General features: G+C 43.1%; 3 protein-coding genes across 4 annotated transcripts; 1 reads left to right on the top strand and 2 right to left on the bottom strand.

Moving 5' to 3' along the window:
• The first annotated feature begins 923 nt into the window (after positions 1-923).
• Positions 924-1,754, top strand: LOC142633738 (ubiquitin domain-containing protein 7SL RNA1-like). Of its 2 annotated transcripts, XM_075807995.1 has the most exons (2): positions 924-1,174; positions 1,409-1,754. In XM_075807995.1, the coding sequence occupies exons 1-2, from the start codon at positions 924-926 to the stop codon at positions 1,752-1,754; spliced, it is 597 nt and encodes a 198-aa protein (XP_075664110.1). The 2 variants fall into 2 exon arrangements, with proteins under 2 accessions (XP_075664110.1, XP_075664109.1); XM_075807994.1 differs by having other exon boundaries at positions 924-1,754.
• Positions 1,755-9,316: 7,562 nt separating this feature from the next.
• Positions 9,317-10,343, bottom strand: LOC142635704 (uncharacterized). Its single transcript, XM_075809823.1, has 2 exons — positions 9,820-10,343; positions 9,317-9,623 (listed from the first exon to the last, which is right to left on the bottom strand). The coding sequence occupies exons 1-2, from the start codon at positions 10,341-10,343 to the stop codon at positions 9,317-9,319; spliced, it is 831 nt and encodes a 276-aa protein (XP_075665938.1).
• A 1,913-nt stretch (positions 10,344-12,256) lies between these two features.
• Positions 12,257-13,402, bottom strand: LOC142635703 (uncharacterized). The gene is made up of 2 exons (XM_075809822.1): positions 12,937-13,402; positions 12,257-12,876 (listed from the first exon to the last, which is right to left on the bottom strand). The coding sequence occupies exons 1-2, from the start codon at positions 13,400-13,402 to the stop codon at positions 12,257-12,259; spliced, it is 1,086 nt and encodes a 361-aa protein (XP_075665937.1).
• Positions 13,403-18,833: the final 5,431 nt, after the last annotated feature.

Genomic DNA, 18,833 nt, shown 5'->3' with positions numbered 1-18,833 from the left:
CTTATCAAACGCTAAAATATGTGTTTACAAAATACAATTGTGTTTTTTCCGCGAAAAAACAAAATTAAAGTGGCCACTCAATATATCTAGCACTGCATCAAGTTATCAATTTTTCTGATTCTTAAAACAAAAATGAATGTTAAAATTATTTCTGAAACTCATAGGCCCCTAGAGTGATGAGGTATGTTTAATGCCTCCATTAGATGAGATTCAATACGTGCCATCCAAGATTTTTTTGTTAAGCAGCCTGTTAGATTAGAAAGTTTCAATGACATTCTTTCTTCTCTTCCAAACTAATTCCGAACTTTTCAAAGAGAATCAGCATGTGAATTAAATGAGAATCAGAATGCAGCTATCTCGACTTTTTGTTTGAGAAGGAATTCTAATCTATGACGTCCACTCCTGATGATAGATTTTTATCATCAGAATCTTGCATCAATCATTAGAGACTGTTGATCTAATTAGAACCCACATGCATCTTGGCTCTTAGTTAGACAATATGTGATACTATTACTGAAAGGGGAATCAAAACCAACTATTAGTTAGACAATATCAAATACTATTACTGAAAGGGGAATCAAAACTAACTATCACGAAGATTTTACTGGAACAGAAAAAGAGAGAAAATCGAAGGAGAATTCTGTGCATTATTTCCTCAGAGAATAGTTACAGTGCACACAACAGAAATGAGGAGCTAAAAGCCTAAACCCACCTACAATCCCTATTTATACGAGCTAAATCTTTTTTGTATATATATAGCAAATTAACTACCTCAGCTATTTGCATGTAACAGAGCCGTAACAGACTCCAATTACAACAAATTCCATTATCTACATTTACAATGCATTTTCACAAATCCACAAAAACAGACCCACCTATACCTATCTTTATTTCTTGATCCCTCTTTTCTTTCTAATCCAACAATGGATGTGATTTTTGAGCCCCAAAGAGGAAGACCATTCTCAATTGAAGTGGGTTTCTTTGATACTATCTTAGAGATCAAAGAAAAGGTCAAAAAATACCAAGGCATACCCGTGTCCAAACAAACCTTAATCTTCAATGGCAATGTCCTCAAAGACGACCTCAACGTTGAACACACCGAAATCCTCCAAAACTCACACATTCAACTCATGATCGCCGCCTCAGAATCCGACAAATCTCCCGACAACTCATCGTCGCTCTCCAAGAAAATCCAGCTCAACGTGAAAATCCCCACGTACAAAATGCATGTTCCTCTAGAAATGGAGGTAACCGACACGGTTGGAAAGTTGAAGGAAAAGATTCAAGAAATGGAGGCTGTCCCAGTTAACCGTTTGATGATTCATTCATGTGGTGCAGAGTTACAAGACCATAGGTCTTTATGTGAATGCGAAATTTCGGAGAATTCGGATATTGATGTCAGTTTCAGGCCTTCCCCAACAGCTGCTTCGCCGGCTGCAATGGCAGCATTGTCCCCGTCGCCGGGGCCGGGGCCAACGACGTTGTTGGGGTCGAAGAAATTGAAGCTGCTGGTATTGCCGAAATGCGGGACGAAGAAGATTCCGGTGGAGATGAATGCATCTGATAATGTTGGGGAATTGAGGAAGGAGCTGCAGAAGTTGCAAGAAAAGCTACAGTTTAGTCTCCCACAAGAGGGTTATTTCTTCATTTACAAGCAGAATGTGATGGATGATGATAGGTCCTTTCGGTGGCACCATGTTGGGCAAGGTGACACAATAGAGGTCTTCAATGGGAGTGTCACTGGTGGTTCGTAAGTATGGTTTTTTGCTCTAATGCTATGTGCTAGAATAATTTTCTTGGGAATTTGATAGTTGGGGGATAGGAATTTTGATCTGTCGATATCTCTATTAAAAGCACCGAAATACAAGTTTAGGTACATGGTCTTTAGGTTTGTCATACCTATTTTTATTTTTGTTTGTTTTTTCAACTTTAGAATAGACATCTCTATTGAAAACACTGAAATACAAATTGAGATATTTGATTGTTTACTTTTATAATGCCTATTTTAGTTTTTGTTTGTTTCTTCAACTTTAGAACAGGTTATGTAGAAGATTTTGATTTGGTTTCAAGTATTTTTCCGGGACATTATTCATTGACTCATTGCATTGTTTGTGTACTTTTCATAATAACAGTGAGTAATTACTAAATATGCCGTCCAATCATTTGATACAAGTCAATAATATTTTAGCACATTATTCCATGCAATCCATTTCTCTCATACTCATTATCATATAAACACTTAAAAAAATCATTTGCAATTTTTTTTTCAAAAAAAGACATTATTTGCAAATGATTTTGGTCAATGAAATACATAACTCAGATGCTTAACATAATTTTGATAGATATGCTATTCACATAAATGATAATGTGATGCAAGAAATACTTCTTCCCATAAAAAAGAAAAAAGAAAAGAAACACTTCTATCACCACTTTTACCATTATAGTTGATTGATCTTAAATCAATTTTTAGTTGTAATTTCATGAAAAATACACGACAATTTAATGAAGGAGATGATGTTTCCTATATTTCTTCATTCACTTAGCCAAAAATAAAAGTACGTATTATCTCATATACATTATTATAAGTTAAAATGAATTTATTTTTGTTTATTCAAAATATACTATACCTAATTGCATATTATATATGGAAATTAAATCTAATCATTGAAATTATATAGAAAAATACTAATAGATTAAAAAATGCAAGATTATAGTAAAAATATGAAATTATTGATGCTGAGTATAAATATTAGAAAAACATGGAACTTGAAGTGTCCATTTGGTTAGAGCTTTTTAGGCCAAAATCACGATGGTAGTTTCAAATCGCTATTTTTAAGCATTTGATAAAATTTTGAAATTGTACTTTTCAGTCTTTAAGTGTTTTGTTTTTTGTTTTTGTTTTTGTTTGTTTTTGTTTTTGTTTTTTTGTTTTTGTTTTTGTTTGCATTGTATCTCTTGAACAGCAATGACAAATTCTCACTTTTTCAAAAAGCCCAAAATAAAAGAGTCAAACCAAACTCACCCAAAATGTTTCACTCTCTTCGTATTTCGCCATTTCGAGCCCAATCCGAAACCCACAACAATTAGTTTTCATTGGCATGGGGGTGTGTCGGTGTGTGACCAAGGCAAGAGACGGTTGGATACTTGGTATACTGGTATTCATTTTTGTATAAGACCAATCCAAATCCAGCCATTCAATTCTTATGTACAGGACGGATAATCAATGGAGCCTAGAGTGGGAACCTTAAAAGTGTTATTTGTGTACCATTGAGAGTGGTGGGCTAGCAGTCTTGGTGTGAACGCGGGAGCACCAGGTCCCATGTTTGAGTCCTAATGGGCGAATTGTGGGATTCTGCTTGCAACTAGCTTAAACTTCTAGCTTTCTCATGGGGCTAGGGTGAGGTTTGTGGTTAGCCTCGACCACAATAGTTATAACTCAATCCAACATTCTCTAGCGGGAGTGCCCTTATGATCATACTCAAGGGAGTGAGTCTCAATGGTCGCCCCTACATCTCCTTTTTTGGCCATAAAAAAAAGTGTTATTTGTGCTAGGATTATCTTGAACCGTCAATAGGGCCATATCAACTTTGTCAAATCTGTACAAACACATAAATCTGAGACCAAAAACCAAAAGGAAAATTGAAAGGAAAAAAAAGAAAAGAAAAAGAAAGATATTCTGACCATGTCAAGAAATAAATGTAGCTTAACTCATGCCAATTGCATGTTTTATACTTGCTTACTGATCATAAAAATAATAAGAAACTTAGAATAACAATATGACCCATGCAAAGTTGGGTTTTCTCACAATTTAACAATAGTTCTACATGTGAAGTTAATAGGAATTCCATTGAACAGGTCTTTCATTTTTATTTATTTTTTCATATTTCTATGTCCATTGTGATTTTATTTTGTGCAACCATATTTAGAATTGGGAATTGCATGAAAAGAATATATTCAACATGCTAATAACATTGTAACTATGGATCCCTACTTATGGCATGATTGATAGTAGGTGTGTGTACCCAAATGTGGCTTTTGGGCTTGAGAGGTGTTTGGGTTCACAATCTTTTTGTATGATGGACTTTTGAGTTTCCTACAATGGGTGATGCTATGCTCGGCAGACACGATACCCCAATTTCCCTGGTTGTCTTTGTCGCTCTCCCTTCTCTTTCATGATGATCTCTCGCTCCAATCTCACTTCTCCAGATTTTCCAACCACTACAATTGTGCCTTTCTTGCCTATTTATAGCCAGAATAGGTGGGAAAGGTCATAATCACGCTTCTAGTGGGTGGAAGGAGAGGTCCAATGCTGTCTCTCCTAAGTGGGTGTTCAGTTGTGAGTGAGGGAGGGTAGCAATGGTATTGGAACTAGCTCCACCACTAGACTTAATGCTCGGCTGGGTAGTCCCTAGGCAACGGAAGGGAGGCCCAATACCATTTCACCTGAGTGGATGTTTGGTGATGGGTGGGAGTAGACGGTAGTGGCATTGGGACTTGCTTTGCCAGTAGGCAGTATGATCGGCAGCGACATCCCATGAGTGACATTGTGCTTCCTGAGCCCACCCTGCTCAGATGACATATATGTCGAGGGGGGGGGGGCACAACCCCCCGACTGCCGGCCGTTTCGTAAACTTTTTTACATGTAGTTGGCGTAAGGCCCTCATGCGTGTTACTACCTCCCTGGGCCTTTTAGTAAGTGGGCTTGAAGGAGGGAGGCGCTCGTACAATACCCCCCATTGATTCATGCACTGGCTCAGGTGATGAATCAATGATCCCGGTCAGGTCATGATGAAGACTTCCCGTGGACGTCCATTCCCTGCACGAGGTCTGGGTGATTGTCGTAGCAGATTTCTTGAAAATGGTGCCACGCCAGGTCGTCACATCAGTAATTAAAACTCCGTAGTTGGTGAACCGTTTGACAGTTCGTAAACTATGCCCACGCGTGCGAGGCGGTTACCAAAAAGAAATTTTGAGTGGTTTTTCCCGCTTCAGCCTCATTAAATGCCTCAAAGCCCTATAAATAGCTCACCCTGCGCTCCCATTTTATTTTTCGCGTTCCTTTCATTCCTAATTTTCCCTCTGTCGAGCAGTCCTCCTCTACGCACAAAATTCTTCCTCCGTTCTCCACTCTCTAGAGCCCAAAGTAAGTTTTCTCTGTCTCTTACTTCTTTTCGATTCTTTTTTTGTTTCATACCTTAGGAATGGGATTTTCTCACCTCCTCACCCCTGGGCTGCCTTGGCTAGTTTTAGAGAGACCTTTGGTATCCTAGGGGATGTCGATGTTGTGTACTGTAAAGTGGACAGTATCGAGCTTGAGAGGGCGGCTAACCCAAGCGCAACTTTCTTTCCGTTGATGTCCATACTTGAGGGTAAGGTTAGATTTCTTGTAGACCCCCTCATCATAGGCACCCTAGGATTCTATGGGCTTTGCCCCGACCAATTTCCCCCTAACTTTTATAGAGTTGTTAGTTACGTTAGCTGGCTGAATCAGATGTTCGGGCTGCAACTGAACCACCACGACATCAATTTCATGTACAAATTGTGTGGTAATTTTACCTCCGACTACTATTTAAAGACCAGAGATACGCGAGTCCGGCTTATCTCTTGTCTGCCCGACTCCAATAGAAACTCAGCTGGAGAGTTTATTCGGGTGAACGAAAATTGGCTCGCCAACGAGCTACTTTGCCCGCTTTTGCCACGTGTAGTTGGTTGGTACCGAGAGTCTTGCTTGTTCTGATTTTGTATCTTTTACTTGTGAGTCTAACTAACCGGTTTACCCTCGAATTTGTTGCAGAATCAAAAAGGTTCCTACCGGATTCCCGAGTGATACACGCATGGGATCTCAATTTCGTCCTCAGATTGGAGCTTTTCGTGCATGAGGACGGGCAACTTCGGGCGTCTCATTTGATCCTCGGCGTTAACCCTGGGTATACCACCTGGCAAAGTTTCAGCCAGACGCTTTTAGTGGACAGCCCGCTCCTGTTGTACATAGACGTTCGATACAACAAATTCCTCCCGCCCACGCTTACTACTGGTAAGGCTCGATACCTCGGCCCCCGCTATACCACTGCCGACGACATTGCTCCAGTAAGGGATGGGTCTGCCATCAAACTGGAGAAGACATTGCTCCAAAACTGGAGAAGACACGAAGCCATCAAACGGCCCGAGAATGCTGCCGCAGCAGCCGATGAAGGAGACGCCGATCCACCGATTACCTCGGGCATTGAATTTGGCCACGCGGAAAGGATGGTGAAGCATAGGGGAATGACGCTCTCTCGGTTCATACCCAGTGCCAGTTCCACGGCTTAACCTCAAGCTCCCCAAAGGACTGCCCCCGCTCATCCTGTTAGCAAAACAAGAAAAAGGAAGCGAGCCATCGATAAGAATGCTCCCATCCCGGGTGACGCTCTAACCATGACCCCGCCTCGCATAAGGGGTGGGTCTAGGGTCCAGGAAACGCCGGTTGTTACCCCACCAGCAGGTCAGGTCGGCACCACCATGGCTTTTTCCTCCCAACCCGAGGTCGGCTGGCAACCTGCCTTTCAGTTGGGTGATAGGCCCTTGCTGGCTACTGCCAGCGTTTGGCTATGGGACAAGGGCAAAGGGGGGCAGATAGCCCAAAACTTGGTGCAAGGCCCCCTGCTGCCCGAGGATGTCCACTATTTCTCGGAGGGCGACGACAAGACGCTTGCTAGACGGATATAATGGCACACCATTGTTGTAATCTCTTATCTCATCCATTGCCTACATTGTAACAGTTAGCTTCTCCCCCTTTTTTTTCTAATTTCGTTATTGTTTTGTTTCTAGGCCGCACAGTTGACCGACGCTATGGACGGGAGGCTGAAGGATGCGATCAAAGCCATTGAGCAAGAGAAGGCGCTGAAGGCCGTCATTAAGGCTACTGCTGCGAAGAAAGAGAAGGCAGCTGTGGCATTTGAGAGGAAAGCCATTAATGCTAAGAAAGCCCAGCGAAATACCGAGGGCAAGCTGTCCTTACTAGAGACGAAACTAGCTAAGATAGAACTCAAGTTAGCGAAGGCAGACAGCCTGAACCATACCAATGACGATCAAATTGCACATCTAATGCAAGCCCTGGAAGCTTGTGAGGATAAGTGGTATAACGCGGGTTTCTCGGAGGCCGAAAAATCTGTGGAACCGATCGTTCACCAGGCTCCGTACCACGAATTTTTGGAGGGGTGGCTCCCTGCCTTGAAGGTGATAGGGGTGCCTGAGGACTCCCCATTGTGGAACCCAGCTCAGATCCCTTATCTGGTCCCTCAGCCCGTTCAGAGTCAAGTAGATGCTACGAATTAGGAGGATACTCCAAGCATGAGGGATCTTGCGCAGGAAATTGATGCTCATGCGGAAGCTGCTGACGCAGAGGTCACTAGCAACATTCGTACAGGGGCAGAGACAGCTCCAGGTCAGACCCCCCAAATAGCTACGCCGGGTAACGACTGGTTTGGGCAACCTCCCCCTTCGCAACATCCTTCTAATCCAGCCGTTTAACAGTTTTTTTTTTTTTGGTTTGATGCGCTCACGTCGCCGGGCTATGGTGGCGGGATAATTTCCTTCTCTTCTGTTGGTTTGATGAGCCCATGTTGCCGGGTTGTGGCAGTGGGATAATTTCTTTCATTTGGCTTTTAAATAACATCATCCAGATAAAAGTTGTGTTTATCTACTGTTGCTTGTTTGACAACTGCCGATTTTATGAGATCAGGGCTAGCCTGCTCATCATACCTTACTTTCTCACAACTGGGGGCCGAGGGCAGCCTTTCTGCCATTAAGGTACCTCGGAGTGGGGCACTAGCTGTTTTGCCCAAAGATCAGTACACGTTTTTAGGAGGAAACGATGTCCTAGAGTTTTCGCCAGTTCGGGGATGGGGATCGAACTGAGGAAAGGCTTCTGCCCTCATTGTGACTTAAGGTTTCCATCTGCTCGGTGATAGAGATCGAATCGAGGGCAGGTTCCTGTCCTTAGAGTGTAATTTAAGGTTTCCACCTGCTTGGTGAGAGGGATCGAATCGAGGGCAGGTTTCTGTCCTTAGAGTGTAGCAAGGTTTCCACCTGCTCGGTGATAAGGATCGAACCAAGGGTAGGTTTCTGTCCTTAGGGTATAATTTAAGGTTTCAACTAGCTCCGCGATGGTAATCGGACCGAGGGTAGGTTTCTGCCCTTAGTGTAACTTAAGGTTTCCATCTGCTCAATGATAGGGATCGAACTGAGGGTAGGTTTCTGTCCTTAGAGTGCAATTTAAGGTTTCCACCAGCTTAACAATGGTAATCGGACCGATGGTAGGTTTCTGCCCTCAGTGTAACTTAAGGTTTCCATCTGCTCGGTGATAGGGATCAAACCGAGGGCAAGTTTCTATCCTTAGAGTGTAACTTAAGGTTTTTGCTTGCTCGGTGAGAGGGATCGAACTGAGGGCAGGTTTTTTTCCTTAGGGTATAATTTAAGGTTTCAACCAGCTTGGCGATGGTAATCGGACCGAGGGTAGGTTTCTGCCCTTAGTGTAACTTAAGGTTTCCATCTGCTCGGTGATAGGGATCGAACCGAGGGCAGTTTTCTATCCTTAGAGTGTAATTTAAGGTTTCCACCTGCTCGGTGAGAGGTATCGAACCGAGGGAAGGTTTCTGTCCTTAGAGTGTAGCAAGGTTTCCACCTACTCGGTGATAAGGATCGAACCGAGGGTAGGTTTCTGCCGTTAGTGTAACTTAAGGTTTCCATCTGCTCGGTGATAGGGATCGAATCGAGGGCAGGTTTCTGTCCTTAACGTGGATGAGATGTCTTCACATTCGTGATCATCTATATCTGTTGCCTTGCAATAACAACTTAAAAGTAATAGGATCATATGCACCTGCAATAACAACTTAAAAGTAATGGGATCATATGCACCTGCGATAATAACTTAAAAGTAATGGGATCATATGCACCTGCAGGAGCAAATTTCGTCATATTAAACACGTGATAACGCAAAATTACATCGAGTTTAAAATTTTTGGAAAAGAGTCGGTCAATGATAGAACTTTTTCAAGTTGTGAACATTCCATGGCCAGCGAAGGGGTTTTTCCTCCAAGTCTTCTAAGTAATATGCCCCCTCATCGGCGATCGCAGTTACTCGGTAGGGCCCTTCCCAAGATGGAGCTAGTTTCTCGGCATTAACGTCCCGTGTGTTCCCTACGACCTTGCGAAGTACCAGGTCCTCAACTGTGAACTCCCGTTTCCTCACGCTCCTGTTGTATCTTTGGGCGAGCTTTTGTTGATACTCTGCTAGTCGAATGGTGGTTGCTTCTTGGTGTTCCTCTAGTAAGTTCAACTACTTTGCCATTAGCTTCTCGTTCTCTTCTGAAGCAAATCCCGTGACCCGGGTGCTACATAGGTTCACTTCGGTAGGGATGACAACCTCTGCTCCGTAAGTCAGAGAAAATGGTGTCTCTCCCATGGATCTCCTGGGAGTTGTTTGGTACGCCCATAGGACGCTTGGCAACTCCTCGGCCCATCTTCCTTTGGCACCCTCCAACCTTTTCTTCAATCTGCTCACGATGGCCTTATTGGTCACTTCTGCTTGGCCGTTACTCTGTGGATATGCCGGGGTAGAATACCGATTTCGGATACTAAGGTTGCTGCAGAACTCTCAGAATGCCCTACTGTCGAACTGCAGACAGTTATCCGAGACAACAGACTCCGGCACGCCGAATTTCGTTACAATGTTCCACCATACGAACCTCTTGACATCAACATCTCGAATATTCGCAAGCGCCTCTGCTTCCGCCCACTTCGTGAAGTAGTCTACGGCCACTACTACGAACCTCCTATTACCTGATGCTCGGGGAAATGGCCCGACTATATCCAGCCCCCAACGTGCGAATGGCCATAGGCTGCTTACTGGGTTTAGGTTCCCGGTTGGTTGATAGATCATGGGTGCGTGTACCTGGCACTTCTCGCACCTCTGGGCATGCTTGGTTGCGTCTTTTCTCATCCGCGGCCACTAAAACCCTTGAGTCATTGCTCGATGAGCCAATGACCGCCCCTACATGGCTACCGCACACACCCTCGTGCAGCTCAGCCAAAAGCTCTTCAGTCTGACTGGGATGTAGACATTGCAAATACGGCCCTTCGAATGATCTCCGGTATAAGTTCTGGTCGGCAGACAACCAGTACCGAGAGGCGGTGCGTCGTACTCTAGCTGCCTCTTTCTCATCTTCCGTGGCTCGGTCCTTCGTAAGGAATTCAATGATAAGGTCCATCCAGCAGCTCTCGGTTGTGGTGACTTGTGTGATCGGAGTCCCTACGGTAATACTCGGCTCTGGCACCAACTCTACCCTGATCAACCGAGGTACCATGTTGGCTATCGACGATGCCAACGTTGCTAAGTATTCGGTGTGCCGATTTTGTCCCTAGGCTACCCGCTTAATCTTGACGTTTGAAAAATCACTTAAGGTCCGCTTTACCAGCCGTAGATATTCAATCATATGGGCATCTTTGGCCTCGAAGCTCCCTTGTACCTGATTAACTACTAGAAGGGAATTCGAGTAAACTTCCATTTCTTTGGCCCCCAAATCCATGACGACTCTCAGTCCGACGAGCAGGGCCTCGTACTCGGCCTCATTATTAGAAGCCCTGAAGCCTAATCTGAATGAGTGTTCTAGCCTTAGCCCTTCCGAGGTGATAACCACAATTCCAACCCCCGTTTATGCCGCATTGGATGCGCCATCCACAAACACTTTCCATGGCCTGACCTCCGCGAGGCAGACTACGCCCGAACTCCTCGGTGAGAACTCGGTGATGAAATCTGCAAGTACTTGCCCCTTCACCGAGTTCCTCAGCTTGTATTTGATGTCAAAAGAACCCAGCCGAGTCCCCTACTTGGCAATTATCCCTGTAAAGTCGGATCTCCTCAATAATGACTGTAGTGGATACTCGGTCAAGACATGGGGCCTGAAAATAATGGGGGAGCTTACGGGTGGAGTGCACAAGTGCCAGTACCAATTTTTTTAGCGGTAAATACCTTGTCTCGGCGTCGACTAGTGTTTTGCTAATGTAATAAACCAGGAGTTGTATGCCATTATCCCTAAATAGTATAGAGCTAGCTGCGTGCTCAGATACCGAGAGGTACATATACAGGTCTTCTCCCGGTTCCGGGGCCGCCAACGTCGGTGCTCACCCAAGGTAGTCCTTGAGATCTTGAAAGGCTCTATCGCACTCCTCGTTCCATTGAAAACCCCTCCATTTCTTTAAAAGTTGATAAAATGGTTGGCACCGATCAATAAACTTGGAAATAAAATGGTTGAGAGTTGCCAGCATGTCAGTTAACTTTTGTACTTCTTTCGGATTGCTCGGTGGTCTGAGACGCATCACAGCTTTAATCTGATCAAAGTTGACCTCGATCCTCTGTTTAGTAATCAAATAACCTAAGAACTTGCCGGACCCTACTTTGAAAGCGCAATTCTCAGTGTTGAGGCGCAGCCGGTGTCTCCGAAGTATCTCGAACACCTCTTTAAGGTTGTCAATGTGCTGCCCTTCTTGCTTGCTCTTTATCACCATGTCGTCAATGTATACCTCAACTATACGCCCAATCTTATCCCGAAACATCCTCGTCATTATTTGTTGATAAGTGGCACCTGCATTCTTCAGTCCGAATGGCATTACGATGTAGTGATAGTTTGCATCGGGTGTTATGAATGCCGTTTTCTCCTGATCCTTGGTGGCCAAGGTGATCTAGTGATATCCTTGGAAAGCGTCGAGGAAGCTCATTCTCGAGTGCCCATATGTAGAGTCCATTAACTGATCGATTTTTGGCATCGGGAACGGGTCTTTTGGGCATGCTCGGTTTAGGTTCGGTGAAATCAACGCAAACCCTCCACTTCCCAGACTTCTTCTTTATGACCACCGTGTTCGTGAGCTACTCGGGAAAGAACGTTTCCTTTATGGCCCCCACCTCTTTGAGCTTTCCAACCTCCTATTTGATGGCCTCCACATGCTCTTTTGCAAACTTTCTTGGCCTTTGCTTCCTAGGAGGGCATAACGGGTCCACATTCAGTTTGTGAACTATAAATTCAGGGTCTACGTCGGGCACCTTATATGGGTTCCAAGCAAACACATCCACGTTTCATATAAGAAAAAGCAACAACTCCACCCTATCCCCTTCATTCAAGCCTGCCCCTATTAGGAAACTCCTTTCAACTCCCGGCAAGATTTTTACCCTCACCAAATCTTCAGGGACAACAGTCCTCTCCATCTGGGGCTGCTCTAATTGCTATAAGGGAGCTTTCTTAGTTGATTCCGTTTGCTTGGTTGGTTTGTCGGCCGCGGCTACTAAGCATTGCCAGGTCGCTTGCTGATCACCCTTTACCACTATAATTCCCTCTTCGGTTCGAAACTTAACTTTGACGTGCAATGTGGACGGTATAGCTCCCATGTCATGAATCCACGGCCTTCCGAGGATTGCCGTATACAGTGAGAAAGAAGCAACCACTATGGATGTCACAATCACCTCTTTACCCCCCATGCTGACTGGTAGTGAAATTTGCCCCTCTGGTGTCACTATGTGCCCATCGAATCCCATCAGTGGTGTGTCATACCTAGACAAATCCCCCCTTTTCAGGCTGAGCCCTCTGTACAAGTCCGAGTACATTACATCTGCTCTATTCCCTTGGTCTATCATTACTCTCTTCATTATGAAGCCCCTCACATGGGCCATGACTATTAAAGCGTCGTGGTGCGGTTGAGTGGTGCCCTCTAGGTCGTCGTCGTCAAAAGATATGGGTTGTCTGGAGTACTTTGGCTTCTTCCCCGGGGGTTGCTTGGTGGCGCGACCTCTCGCCGATACTACGGCCAATACCCCCTTTGTTGTGGATGCCCGAATACCCTTTGGTACTGCATGAATGACCTCTATTACCCTCAGAGGGGGTACGGGAAGGTTTTGTCATTGCTGACCCTCTTGCCCGGTCCCCGTTAGAAACTCCTTCAAATGTCTTGCCTTGACCAACTGCTCCAAGTGATCCTTCAATACTCTGCATTGCTCGGTGGTATGCCTTTTATCACTGTGGTAGGTGCAATACAAATTTTGGTTTCTTCTTGATGGGTCGCTTGCCATCATGTTCGGCCACTTAAAATACGACTCATTTTTTATCCTCTCAACGATCCTGTGCACGGGCTCCTTGAACACCGTATTGACTCCCTTAACCGTTGCACCGGGCTCTTGAATTCTTAAATCCTTCCTGTATCTGAGGTTGAAGCCAGTATTCCGCAGGTAATTGATGATCGGGGCCTTCCCCTTGCTCTGTAGCCGATCATCTTCCAAGCATTTGTACTCCTCGATCCGCCTCATCAACTGCCTTATATCCTCAAGAGGCCTCAGGGTCAATGACTCCCTCAGCCCGAACTCTTCGGGTAACCCCATCCAGAAGGTGCTTGCCACGGTCTTTTTGTTGCCCTAACCAATCTCATTGTACAACTCCCAATATCGATTGGCATAATTGTGAAGGGTCTCCCCAGCCCCCATTTTCATTGACAGTAGCGCATCTACGGGCTACGGAACCCGGATTCACGTCATGAACCACACTCCAAACTCCTGGATCAGTTCCAAGAAACTATGCATCGAACCTTTCTTCAACCTGTTGAACCACCTCAAAGCAGTAGGGCCGAGGCTCGAGGGGAAAACCTTACACATCAACGCGTTATTATGGGCGTGTAAAGACATCATTTGAATATAGTGGCTTACGTGTTCCACCGAGTCTGTCTTTCCAGTGTAAGAATTGAACGGCGGCCGTGTGAACCCACTCGGCATAGGTGCGTTCTCGATGTCTCTTGAGAATGCGGATTGAGTGGCTTGGCACAATGCCCGGCTCATGGCATCCATGGCCACATTTTGAGGCCTTCCCACATCCAGAGAAATCAATTCATGGTCTGCATATTCTCGCAAACGGTCTCGGTGTCGATGAGATCCGGATCGATGTGACCCTTTCGCACGGTGATTCCCCACACTAGCTGATCTTTCCCTACACTCTTCATGGTCTCTCCTCCCGCGTCTTCCCCGTGCTTGCAACTCCAAATCCCTCACCGCCCTACGTAGGCGCTCGAGTTCTTGATCCCTCTGCTCAAGCTCCAAGTCTCTTCAGTCGAGTCGACTGCGGCCTGAAGCGTCAGATACTGTCTGAAGGGTTTGGTACGACCCTTTTCTAGGTTCATATTCCACTGCTAGCTCATGTCCTCGGTCCTCCTGCCTCTTTTGCCTCCTTTCTCGCCAAGTGGTACCCTGTGACGAGCCTCTAGAGCCGCTTTCCTCATGGCTCCCCTGTCTACTTCCAGACATCCTCCCGTGCGTGCCTAGATAGTATCACAGCTACGTAGGAGTTCCCCATAGACGACACCAATTGTGTGTACCCAAATGTGGCTTTTGGTCCTGAGAGGTGTTTGGGCTCACAATCTATTTGTATGATGGGCTTTTAAGTTTCCTACAATGGGTGATGCTATGCTTGGCAGACACGATACCCCAATTTCCCTAGTTGTCTTCGTCGTTCTCCCTCCTCTTTCATGATGATCTCTCGCTCCAATCTCACTTCTCCGGATTTTCCAACCACTACAACTGAGCCTTCCTTGCCTATTTGTAGCTAGAATAGGTGGGAAAGGTCATAATCATGCTCCTGGTGGGTGGAAGGAAAGGTCCAATGCTGTCTCTCCTAAGTGGGTGTTCAGTTGTGAGTGGGGGAGGGTAGCAATGGCATTGGAACTAGCTCCACCACTAGACTTGATGCTCGGCTGGGCAGTCCCTAGGTGACGAAAGGGAGGCCCAATACCATTTCACCTGAGTGGATGTTTGGTGATGGGTGGGAGTAGATGGTAGTGGCATTGGGACTTGCTTTGCTAGTAGGCAGTATGATCGGCAACGACATCCCATGAGTGACGTCGTGCTTCCCAAGCCCACCCTGCTCGGATGACATATATGTCGGGGGGGGGGGGGTATGACTCCCCGACTGCCGGCCGTTCCGTAAACGTTTTTACACGTAGTCGGCGCAAGGCCCTTATGCATGTTACTACCTCCCTGGGCCTCTTAGTAAGTGAGCTTGAAGGAGGGAGGTGCCTGTACAGTGTGTTTAAAAGCTAACAACAAATCTGCATTCTCCACAATTTTATTTTGATAATAAAACGATAGCATTTTCCACCATATTGAGACTTGGCATATTAATTGTATCTTATATTTCTCTGGTTAAATTTGAGGTCAAACCAACTTCACATATCTAGACTTCTCTTCCGGATTCTCACCTTCAAATTTCTCGGCCAGTATGCATTTTTGCCCTCTATAAACTTCTTGTTATGATAAATATGTGTGATAGTTAAATTTCATTTTATTTTGTTATTTATTTACTATTACTCTCTGTGCTTGAATTTTTCATGCTTTAAAGTGTGTTTTTTAAAATCTTATGCTATTATTAATTATATATACTAAAAAATGAATTGGTTGGTGTTTTGCAGACTATGGTAATCAATGTTTTATATGGAGAATTCTGCTATCTTGATGAAATTCCAAGTAATGCAAAAATCGTTAACATAAAACTGAAGGTCGAGAAAAAAGTTTATGTCCCATGGGTTATGCTAGACCTAGCCTATAATGAACAGTTGCTATAAGATGAATTGACTGTAAAGGATTATCAAATTCCTCCTGGAGCCAAGCTCCAACTTAGTTCAGTAATTCAAGTTTCGATCAGCTGTATAGCTTAACGTTGGCTACTTGAAGGAGATGCTTCATACAAAGTATGGCATTGATGTTGAATATGAGAGACCTAAATTTTAAGATGGTCATAAACTTGATGATCGTGCTCTACTATGTGCTTCCAAAATTTGTGATGGATCTAGCTATTTCTTGGGAATTAGTGGGTTTGGTATATGATACTATAATAATAGTACAAATAAATGCATGGAGCATATGATTAAATATTAATATAGCGAGTAATCACCGCACACTCTTAGTGCGATAGTCACTCTACAAGTATAAATGCTTGTGGGGTGTTGGGGACAAGGGCCGGGGTTCAAATCTCCAAGAGGGAACTTCACATACACATACACTTAGATTAGGCTATAGTAGAAATTCTATCTTGTATAAAAAAAAAAAAAAAGCCTAATAGCTAATGGATTATTATACGATGGTTAAGAATGTAATAAACATATTACCACATTTACGGTTAGTTTTTTGATATATCATATGTTAAATAACCTACTATCAAGGGTCAAGATACTTATAATTCAGTGGTAATACTTGATTCTCGTATTAGGAAGTACCTAGATTCAAATTCAAATTCCCCAGCCGAAAAAGAAAAAAAAAAGTTAGATAACATACTTTGAGACATAAGTCGGACTACATGCATCATAATTAATCTATGGTGTAACCGTAAATCTACCAATCCAAATCCAAATAATTAATGTATAACAAATATTAATCAATCAGATTTAGTGTAGGAACTTAAGTGTTATTTTGGCTAGGACTAGGTTGAACCATTGAAAAAGAAAAAGGCCTTACTCTTCAACTATTTTAAATGCGAAAAAACAAATTATTCTGCCATCAACCAGTTCGTATCAAACCCAACAAAAAACCAAACTTCATCCTAAACCTAGATAAAATCCTAGGCAAGCAGACAAAACTTACAAGAATTCTTAACAAAGATTTGATTTTTAATTAAACCCAACAAAAACCAAACTTCATCCAAAACCCAGATAAAATTCTAAGCACACAAACAAATTTTACAAGAATTATTAACAAAGATTCAATTTTTAATCAAATCCAGACTACTTCCGAACATAATCAATAATCAAACAAAGGTCTGACTTCAAACCCATCAAACAACTAAACAAACCAAGTCAATGTTTCCCAAAAACAAAAACAAAGAGGCGTTAGTTTTAGGCAATTCTTCAAGGTCCCATTTGTACACAGATTAAAGATGATATCAAGCTTAAGCATTTGTTTGATAAATCCTCCTCTTCAAATAGCATAGTACAAGCTCCTTGTCTGTTGGGCAAAATCGAAACCTAGGTGCCCTATTTCATCTCCTTGACTCAAGCATTTGGAGGCTGCTATTGAACGGTTGGGGTTGCTAGTATGGATTTCCCGGTTGGGCTTGGGGTTTTAGGTTTGGGGATTTTGATTAACAAAGACTAGCGATTTGGATTTTTATCAGGTTGTGTCAATTGAGGGAGTGAGGGATATTTTTATCCTTTCAAAAAATTATTGTTTTGTGTGCGAATCATAATGAGCTATGTGTCCGTATATATTTTTAAATAAAATGGTTTAGTCTAAGTCGAATACCATGTTAGCATTCCATTAGCAACATAAGACATAAATTAATGGACTTAGATGGAATGTTAAAAAGTAAAACGTTTTGTAAAGTTGAGAGACGAAAAACAAAGTTTTGAAAATTTAGGGGAAAAAAACAAACTTTTTAAAAATTTAGGAATGAAAATGATAATTTACCCAAAAGACAAAAGATAAAAAATTTCTAACCATGTACATCATCCTAAAGATTTATTGTTGCTTTATTCATGCCATATTGCCAATTGTATGGTTTTGAAACTGCTTAACACAACTAAATATACTAATTATTAAATATTTTTTATGTATTAAATATTCTCTTCTCTGACATTCATTACATGTCCATAATAAATGAATATGAGAGAATATTATGTCAATGTACTTTGAAAAGAAAAAAAATTCTCTCTCTAAAGTAGACAGAATAACAGCTTGACGCAGTATAAGCTGTTGTTGCCACAATTTAACAGCATGTTCGTTAAGTCCACGAAAACTTATTGAATGTAGCCTTTTTTTGTTCTCCAATACTGCTGTTTCCATTGTGATTTTATTTTGTGTGATCATATTGTGATCAGTTGGGACAAATTTTGCATGGAATGATCTCACTCAACATACTGATGAGATTGCAGTAACCTCACCCTTATGGCATGCATGTGATTATTATTTAAAACTTTATTCCCCAACGCATTGCAGACATTAATCTCTCGTTTTTCCCCTTACCATACATTATGGAAAATCGGACCCTTACCCTTCTTATCTAGAAATATTTTTATTTTATGAGTAGAGTTTATTATAAGCACTCTGTTTCACACATATTTACTGTAAGCGCACAATTTGTACCTGGTCCAATCACTAGATAGACCCAGGCCCAAAGAGTCTTATACAATGAAATTTGTAGAGTATGAGTTTGAAATCTAGGTTAGGGATATTGGAGAGTTGATAAACAGTCTAGAGTGCCGCAATCTATGCAAATAATAGATGAATATGACAAAAAACTCTCCTCGGACGTAAGCCAAGGACCACTTGTATTGCCTTTCTTTCTCTAAGCAAAAGATTACAATTGGTCTTCAAGTTTTTTCTTCCGCTTCCTTCTTCATACCTCTCCTGTCCTCTTATATCCCTCTTCTTCTCTTCTTTCTCTCCCACGTGTAGCATAGATTTTCCTCCTAGATACTTGTTCCATCCACCACCTTCTTGAAGTCTTCAAATAATAGCTGAAAGACTGAATATTACTGTTCAGAGGTCATTTCTCCATTAATGCGGCCAGGGAGGTAGATGTAGGGCCTTTAATGCGGTGGTAGCAGATTTTTTCCTTAGATATTTCTCACACGTTCCTTCTTCTAACGAGTGCTTGGATCACACCTTTACCTAACAGAGCTTCCAGAATTCTGTCTCTAATAAATCCTTTAGCATGTCCTATGGCCTATACTGGGCCCGTCCGAGGAGATACTCCTCCTCGAACAATTCCTCTGCCCCTTATAGTGCGAACTGGTCTGTGGGCCTCGAAGACTCTGATTGAACAGACTTATACCAA

This window comes from Castanea sativa, chromosome 5, assembly GCF_040712315.1.
Source record: "Castanea sativa cultivar Marrone di Chiusa Pesio chromosome 5, ASM4071231v1".
NCBI classification, from domain to species: domain Eukaryota; kingdom Viridiplantae; phylum Streptophyta; class Magnoliopsida; order Fagales; family Fagaceae; genus Castanea; species Castanea sativa.
This window is presented reverse-complemented; position numbering and strand designations above follow the sequence as displayed.

Bases quoted from the DNA above. Each gene is read 5' to 3' on its own strand.
- LOC142633738 (XM_075807994.1), top strand. From the start codon at position 924: ATGGATGTGATTTTTGAGCCCCAAAGAGGAAGACCATTCTCAATTGAA.
- LOC142635704 (XM_075809823.1), bottom strand. From the start codon at position 10,343: ATGGTACCTCGGTTGATCAGGGTAGAGTTGGTGCCAGAGCCGAGTATT. The intron at 9,624-9,819 runs GTAATAGGAGGT...AGAGTTCTGCAG, and splicing joins GCCATTTCCCCGAGCATCAG to CAACCTTAGTATCCGAAATC.
- LOC142635703 (XM_075809822.1), bottom strand. From the start codon at position 13,402: ATGGGGTTACCCGAAGAGTTCGGGCTGAGGGAGTCATTGACCCTGAGG. The intron at 12,877-12,936 runs GTCAGCAATGAC...TCATTCATGCAG, and splicing joins AACGGGGACCGGGCAAGAGG to TACCAAAGGGTATTCGGGCA.